We start from the raw sequence: 8655 nt of genomic DNA, 5'->3' as shown, positions 1-8655 counted from the left end.
AGAGTGAGAGTGAGAGTGAGAGTGTGAGTGTGAGTGTGTGTGTGTTTTCATCTTCCTGTTCTCAAATACAATCCTCAAGCTTTTCCTGCCAAAATGTTTAATGCTGAAATAAAGCGCTCATCTTACTATAGCGCAGTGTTGATTACTCTTTATTTTCCTTCATCTCTCAGGCTTTATCTCGCTCTCTTGCTCTGCTTTCGTGTCACACAGTGACTAATTTACACTTACAGATGGAGGGTGAAAATGAGCCTCTATATCTTCTCAGTTTTGAGTTGAAGCCCTCCGGCTGTGGATGCCCACGCTCTCGCTCTCCGCGTCACACACATGCCTTCATATCTTCATCAACACTCCGCTCGTTTGCACTAAAAACAATGCACCCCGGTGGGAGGGTTTAATTGATAAACCGCCGTTCACGTCGCTCTGCCTGCCACTCGATAAGCTGCTGCAAGTGGGTTTCACGATCCTGTGAAGAACACAATTCACATCATGCTGCGCTTATATATAGTGGGGTCCAAAAAATCTGAACGCACATCAAAAATTCTAAATCAGAGTTAAACCTGGGAAGTTTTAGTAAAATGCAGGGCAAATGTTAAATGAAAATGGAATGCATTCTGCAATATTTAAGTAATCAAGTATATTTGTGACATTGATCTGGTTTGATTATGAGTATCAAAGGAATAATTCAGGTTGCATATAAATTAAGCACAATCAGCAGCATTTGTGGCATAATGCTGGGTAATAATGGCACAAATAATACAAACATAATTTCTATTTATGCCTAATTTCCTTTAACGCAAACAAACAAATAGAATGGAGGAAATGGGTCCAATTTTAAAAGCAGAAATGTGAAGCATATATTTTTAATTTAAAATTGTGTATTATTTGAGCTGTGAATTTGTAGTCACTTTGGGGTTTTGAGCATTATGTTGGCAATGTAAAAAAGTAAAACCTTTTTTTTTCATGCTAAATTCGTGTTAACATGCACATTGTTTATATCTTGTGGCTGTACTATTGAAACAGTGAGATTTTACAGGATTTTTACTGGTTTTATGAAGGTAAATTTAAGACATTTAAAGACATCTTTAAGACCCATTTACAGATTTAAAGAAACTAAATAAATATAATTAAACTTTTACAAATTAGCCCCATTCACTTTAATTGTAAGTGCCTTACTCTAACGCAGATTTTGGTTTTAAAAAACTGACAAGTCTAAATTAATCTTTGTTGTAATCAACATTATTCCACAAAAACTGTCAAATGAACTTAACTTGTATTTGACCCTGAATATGCCAACAATGCAGGACTGCCATTGTATTGTCTTCAAATTGCAATCATTACAATCACAAGCTATATTAACTGCCTTAGTAATGCTTTGAAAGATCGCATCATATTGTCTTTTTAGGAGAATGTGTCACTGGTAGTATCTTGGAGCTGTGTTTTACTGTCATATGACATTATTTCGTTGCTAGAGGAGGATTGGCCCCAGATGAGTCTGTTTCCTTCAAGGTTTTTCTCCAACACCTCACCACTGATGGAGTTTTTCCTAGAGACAGACATCTGTGGCTGCTCGCTGGGGCTCAAAGCAATTCAGTGGAAGCTCTTGATTTAATGCAATATGTATCATTGAAACGTGCATGTTAAGCTGCTTTGAAATTATCTGTATTGTGAAAAGTGCTATACAAATGAGTATGAATCAAATATTCCTTTAAAGGGGTCATAAACTGCCTTTGTTTTTTATTTTGTACTGTTCTCTGAGGTCCACTGTTATCAAGATTTTTACATCAAAAAAACTCATAATTAAAAAATAATACGCTATTTTCTGTCCTGTTTTTAGCCCCCCTCATCAGAACGCTCTGTTTGAATAGGCAAAGTAAACGGAAGTAAACGCCCACTGCTATGATTGGCTAACAGTTGTGTATGTTTGACAGCATACATTCATTGCTCATAGACGAACGCTGCTGTGATTTGGGTTAAAAACGCATAAATACTCATTTCAAACGATCTGTTTAACAGACAAAGCAATAGTGATCACGTAATAAAAACAGTTATTCACACTTGTGTGTTTTGCGACATTACTGTCGGATCCAATATAGTCGCACAGCATCGTCTTTTAGTTTCAATCTTTCTGAAAATCCTGCGTCGAAGTGTGCCTTGTTTGTAAACGAATCCGCGGTAAAATGAAGTGAACAAAGGACCAATTTCATACTGATGCGGTCTGGATCTTCATTACAAATAAAGTTCATTCAGTCTTTCCTAACGTTGGGATCAGAAGGAAGGCAATGCAAAGACTGTTTTTCCTCAACTTGGCACTGAACAGTGGCTTAATGTCTTCAGAGCATCTTTATCATTTGGTTTCTGCATAGACCTGCACATTCGTCTCTCATTATTTACACTATGTGCACAAATCGGTGGGCGGGGCTAAACAGGCAGCGATGTAGAAGCAGGTGTTGATGATCTTCTGCGGAGGCGGAGCTTATCCACACTATTACATCATAGAGCAGAACATTCCACAAGCTGTCCTTTTGGCTTCAATATAAGCTGTTTTTAGACTAACGAGAAAGTTTTGAGTTCTGAAACCTACTAGGGATGGGTCACGATTTTCGAATATTCGATTAGTTGATTTAATTAGAGAATATCGAATAGGTTGTGCGATTGTCTTAAAAAATGTCCCTATGTTTTCCTAACACATTGTCTCACGCGCACACTGTAGACTTGCGTGGCATTAAAAAAAGACTCACTGTAGACTTGCGTGGCATAAAAAAGAAGACTTGTGTAGCATATAATGGTTACAGTAACTTGGGATGATGTCAAATAAGAGTTCTGTGCGGACCACAAACACCCCCGACTGGGTTAGAGGTGTGGCTGAATCCGTGTTCAGAAAGGTGCGGAAAACAAATAACGCGTTCTACGGAGCCACTAAAGGGACACGGTTAGCCACTTGCTAGCGGTAGCCTGTTACATTACAGTACATAGCATTTCACTTACCACATAAACAGAGTAAGGAGAGATGACTGATAGGATGATGGCAGATGATTTGCAGATCCTGAGCACTACTGAGAAACATCTAATCTTGTAAAATGTGTGGTAAGTACTGCAGAGTGCTGCTCCGTAGTGTGATGGCTAATCTCGAAAGTGAAAGTAAAAAACAAGCACGCTTTCAAAAGTGATTTCAATGCCCCGCATATTAATAACGGCTCCCTGATGCAGTATAATCTGACAAGATGCGCATTAAATATCGCATGCAATTTATCGTGCAGCCCTAATAATTACGCAACGATATATTTGTGAATTTTTTTCCTCCCATCTGGTATTTATTCCCTTTAGGGATTCAATTTTTTTAAATGGAAATGTCCTAGCCTTATGAGCAGTTCATTTATGCTAATCGACGGACTGTCAAGTGCTATCATTCGGCTATGTTTATTATATTAATTTGTTTCAGCACTTTACAATTATTATATGGCTTGAGTTAAGGTAGGCTATCTTCTGAATTAAACAGTTTATCATACAGATTGAAAGCGTGAATCCCGTCTCTCTCCCTCTCTCTCTGTTTATGGGTGTTTGTCCGTGCATGCGGGGGAGGGGTGCGATTTTCGAGTAATAATCGAATAATACCCAGCGATTTTCGGATATTATTTTTGCTTGGAATGCCCATCCCTAAAACTTACAGGATGTTTTTATAGCACAATAACCTCATATATGTCAAAAAATAATCAAGGGAATTTGGTTTCTCAGTTCATGACCCCCTTTAAATTGGAAAAACAGAAGCATTTTCACTAGTAGTCTCAGAGCCGTGATTGGTTTGGATGGGTCTAACGGTCGATGTTCTTGTTGTTTCAGATCAGCACCACAGAGGTGGAGACTCTTCTGGGTCGGCTGCCCTGCACGTTTAAGCAGGAGTTGACAGGCGTCGGGGCGAGTCTGGAGAAACGCTGGAAGTTCTGTGGGTTTGAGGGCATTAAGACGGCGTAGAGACACGGGTCGGGGTTCCCGCTAGAAAAACAAAAACGGCTGATGGACCGGAGGGGTCACAACCAATCACCTGCCAGCTCTCCGCGTCCATCCGCCGCCCCTCTAGACACTCTAGACCTGGAGATCCTCAAGACTTTGGTGTGTGTGTGTAGTATGATTTAGTATGTGTACACACGAGCACACTTCGGCCTGTGTGTTTATGTGCAGCACGTGAACGGACCGTACGCTTGTACAACACAACGGAAAACTCATCGGGTAAAAATCAGGGTTTGCTGAACCGAGGACTTGAACTGTCAACATACATTTTCTTGTTTCACCTCTGATTTGTAAAAAAGAAAAAAATATATAAATAACAGGAATATATTTCTTTTCTCTTCTGTATAGGCGGCAGAAAACAGTTGCATAGAATCTTTTGTTCACATATCCTGTAAATGTTTGAATAACTTGCTATTTTTAAATAAAAAAAGAACACAACCAGACCACTTTATTAGTTTAACAATCTAGGCCAGCGCTTCTAAAATCTTCAAAAGTTCCTCTTTCAGCACCGCTGCTAATTAAAAGAGGAATCGAGGGATAAAGATCAGATTTATGCCACACACGTCCGTTCAAACCTTCAGGCTTTTCCTGCTTAAGCTGCTGACTAAAGGAGCGCTCCTCCGCTCTTCCGCTCTTCCCCAAGTGATCTGAGCCGGTCTGCTGTGTTCTCCCATCTCATATCTTTTTTATATGTGGGGTTTTTTCATGCAGTGGACTGGTAAGCAGCGCTGCTGTTTTTGCGCAGAGCTTGTGAAGTCTAATTAACGATCAGAGCGGTGTATGTGTGGGTGTTTGTCTGTTAGTCAGCAGTAAACGTCTCGTTCGGAGAGGAGAGAAGACTCTTCCGGCGGCGCAGTCAAGCGTCACTAATGCTCTTCTGTTGTGCAATTTGTAAGGTTATTTTTTCACTTATTGCTGAGGGAAACTAAGGCTTCACATGATTGGTTCCCACTGCCCCTTTTCCATTTCCTTGGGCCATATGTATGAAAAATTAGTTTCAAATGCTTATCAGACATTTGGCCTCTCAAACATGAATTAATAATGGCTAATGATTGTTTCTTCCGTCGTCAAACAATCCTTAATTCATTATTATTTCTTTTTGCAATGCATTTTTAATATATACACTCCAGATGGACTGAAATATAAGTGGATAGAACATGAACAAGTTAGAGGATTCTGTCTCTTAAATATGAATATTTCAATGCTCAGTTTTTTGTCCCATGGCACACCGTGTTGTTTAAATGTCTCATCATTCCAGCTTAATGCAAGTTTAATCATCAGCATTTGTGGCATACCACTAAAATGTGTTTTAACTCATCCCATTTTCTTAACTTAATTAAGAAATACAAATCTAGATTATGGTGAGGCACTTACAATTGAATTGAGTGGGGCCCATTTTTGAAGGATTTAAAAGCAAAAATGTGAGGTTGATGCTTTTATAAAAGCACCTATATTAATTATTTTATTGAAAAATGCATTATGTGAGCTTTAAAGTTGTTCTCTTATGAATATGCAGTATTTTCATGGCAACATAGTTGTAAATTTAAATATTTTGCTTAAAAATATTAAAATAAGATTTAACACATCCTTGCTGAATAAAAGTACCATTTTCTTCCAAAAAAAAAAGAGAGAGAGAGAAAGGAAGAAAGAAAAAAAGAAAAAATTGCTGATCCCAAACTATTGAACAGAAGTGTATATGGTTACAAAATATTTCTATTTTAAATAAATTATGTTCTTTTCAACTTTTTATTTCTAAAAAAGTATCACAGGTTCCCATAATTAAATAAATAAATAAGCAGCACAACGGTTTCCAACACTGATAATAAATCAGCATATCAGAATGATTTCTGAAGATCATGTGACACTGAAGACTGAAGTAATGATGCTGAAAATTCAGCTTTGTATCACAGAAACAAATTACATTTTAAAGTATATTCAAATAGAAAACCTTTTTTTCAAATTACAATAATATTTCACAATTTTACAGTTTTTTTTCTGTGTTTTTGAACAATAAATGCAGTGTTGGTGAGCAGAACAGACTTTTTCAAAAAAAATCTTTAAAAAATCTTACTATAATTAAAAATCTTACTTATCCTAAATGTATTTATATATACTGTATATATATATATATATATATATATATATATGTGTGTGTGTGTGTGTGTGTGTGTGTGTGTGTATAAAAATTACATCTATTTTAATAGTTATTAAATCAATTGTATTTTATTTAAATCTGCGTTAATTTATTACAGCATTTATTTATTTTTTAATAGTAATCAGCATTTCGTCACAAATGCTGTTGACTGAGCTTAACTGAACTGAACCCAGAATATTCCTTTAAATGCATCAGTTCCATTAAATGTGAACCTGGAGTCCCTCTTCAGATGCTGTTCGTCAGCTCACTCTCATCCAGCTTTTACCGGTTTAGAGGTTTTTGAACTCGGACGAGGAAAACAACACAAAAACTGCACAGATGCAGGACCAGCGTAAGGGTGAGCGTACAGTACGTGTCCTGTTTTCCTCTCCTCGTTCCTCTATTTTTGGGAAGCTCCAGCCGCTCCATCAGAGCACTTAGCAGGAGAGCCGTGTGCATCAATTCACCGGCCTTTATGTGGACTCCATCAGTGTCATTCAGCCTGCTTTTGACAAATGGCTGTGGTTTTCACAACGACAAGCACAGATATTCTCTGGAATACCATTATTTTGTGTTGTTGTGCTATTTATGTACTTTATTTAGTCCTGACAGGAATCCTCCACTTTTCAAATTATCACACAAAACCCTAAACAGACTAATTAGATCTCTCTGTGGAGCCCTGGAGATGTTTCTCATTTCTTCTTTACGCAACACCACCGAGAGTCGCTTCAGCTCTCCATTACCTTCTTCCTCTGGAAGCTGGAGTGTCCTTCAGCACCTGGCCTTGTTTTTGAGCTCTCCTAAAGAGCAGAGCGGCTCTGAATCCAAAGGGCAGCGATGTCAAAGCGCAAACACCCGAGAGTCTGGCTCATAACCCGTAATCCCCCCAATGCCGTGCTCCTCACATCCTTTGAAGTAATTGGATATGGAGTGATCCAGCTTCTGTGGATCTCTTTTTGGGGGGCCGTATCTTGATGCTTCGGCTAATTAGTTCACTCTTACCTGACTTCCTCCAGTCAAAGTGAATCCAGGCAATTACAAAGAGCGGTTCCCTTGAGCGATGGGATGAGAGGGAGGTGATTGGCTCGTAAGGAGAGCGAATGTTCCCGTCGTCCCGCGCAAGTGAAAGCTCCTCATTACGCCACAGCAGTCAGAGCGCATGACTGAACGTGTCCATCTGTTTAAGGAGGAACCCGTGGAGGTTACAGAGGGTCGCCACTTCCATAATAATGGTTATGGATAATAGATCAGAGCCAATACATGGAGTACAGAGGACCATGAGCTCCCCCTTCTGGACAGAGAGAGAGAAATGTGTGTGTGTATGCTAATTTCAAGATTCTTTGATGAACAGAAAAATCAAAAGAACAGTTTATGTGACATAGTAATCTTTGTGACATTATAAATAAATGATCAAATCAAAAAAGGGAAAAAATAACAATATAATCATCTTTTTACCTAAAAACAATTTTCTTGAAAGCGTTACGCCTCTGTCTACTGCCAACAGAATGTAAGTAAATATTTCATAGGTACTTGCTTTGCCACTTTCATCGGTCATGTTGACTTTACCTTGTCATAAATTATAAACACTATGACATATAAAGTGGACTATCATAGAATTATAGGAAAGGGTCAAAGGTCACCACTTACATCTAAAAGTTAAGGTGATATTGGAGCTCAAGGTAACAACTGCACTTCACAGTGTGTTTGTTTTTTGTCATAAAATTGCAAATCAAGTGTTTGCAGTGATCTCGTTTGCTCCTGGCCTTTTACATGAATTAATTTGAGGTCCTGTTGTGTTTGATTTGAAATGCCAGCGGTCGTGTTACCTTTGAGACGACACGCTGCCTGACTAATGAACTACAGACACACTCATCTTCATTACGCCGCTGACCTTTCCAAACAAATGGAGAAATAGAGGACTTCAATCCAAGTGATTGAGTGAGATCTCAACTATTTTTAAACGTGAAAATAACTTTGTTTTCATGTTCAGAGTCAGGCCGACGCTCCCAAAAGTGACTCTTGTTTTTCCTCTGACTTAACATGCGTTTTGTCTAAATCTCATGTTCTAAAGATGTATTTCCTCGTGTTTACTGGGAAAAGTGAGCTGCGTGCCTCTAAATAGATCTGATCTGTCATCAGCTGATTCATGAAGTCTTTGAACAAAGCAGAACGTCAGAACTCTCTCCTCAAAATAATGAACTGAAGTGGCTTGTTTTCTACCAGTGTTTTACTAAAAGCCTGTCGTCTCATGCTAACAGCGTGTAATAAAAGTAAAACGGACTATATTCCAGTAGCAACATTATTAAAGCAGCATTATGTAACTTTTTCTGTGTTCACAATTTGCAAAAGGTATATAATGAGCGAGTTCATCATGAATTCATCTTCCAAACCGTGTTTTTGTGTGTGTGTGTGTGTGTGTGTGTGTGTGTGTGTGTGTGAACAGCTATATAACTGTCCAAATAAAAAGTGGTGGTTATTTTAAATCTAATTTCCTTTCTTAATATTACATGTATAAT

The 8655-nt window shown here is 38.3% G+C and overlaps 1 protein-coding gene across 3 annotated transcripts in view; it reads left to right on the top strand.

The window, feature by feature from the left end:
* Nucleotides 1-4295, top strand: part of LOC107684821 (ecto-NOX disulfide-thiol exchanger 2-like) — a 201363-nt gene extending 197068 nt beyond the window's left edge. For all 3 annotated transcript variants that reach the window (XM_016481183.1, XM_016481182.1, XM_016481184.1), the window contains one exon: nucleotides 3838-4295. In XM_016481183.1, coding sequence (XP_016336669.1) covers nucleotides 3838-3969 — 132 coding nt within the window. In that variant the 3' untranslated portion in view covers nucleotides 3970-4295. The remainder of the gene's footprint in view (nucleotides 1-3837) is intronic.
* The last annotated feature ends 4360 nt before the right edge of the window (nucleotides 4296-8655 follow it).

Source organism: Sinocyclocheilus anshuiensis, unplaced genomic scaffold (assembly GCF_001515605.1).
Source record: "Sinocyclocheilus anshuiensis isolate Anshui unplaced genomic scaffold, SAMN03320099.WGS_v1.1 scaffold121, whole genome shotgun sequence".
Classification (NCBI taxonomy): domain Eukaryota; kingdom Metazoa; phylum Chordata; class Actinopteri; order Cypriniformes; family Cyprinidae; genus Sinocyclocheilus; species Sinocyclocheilus anshuiensis.
Note: the sequence above shows the minus strand (reverse complement) of the source record. Positions and strands in the feature narration are given on the sequence as shown.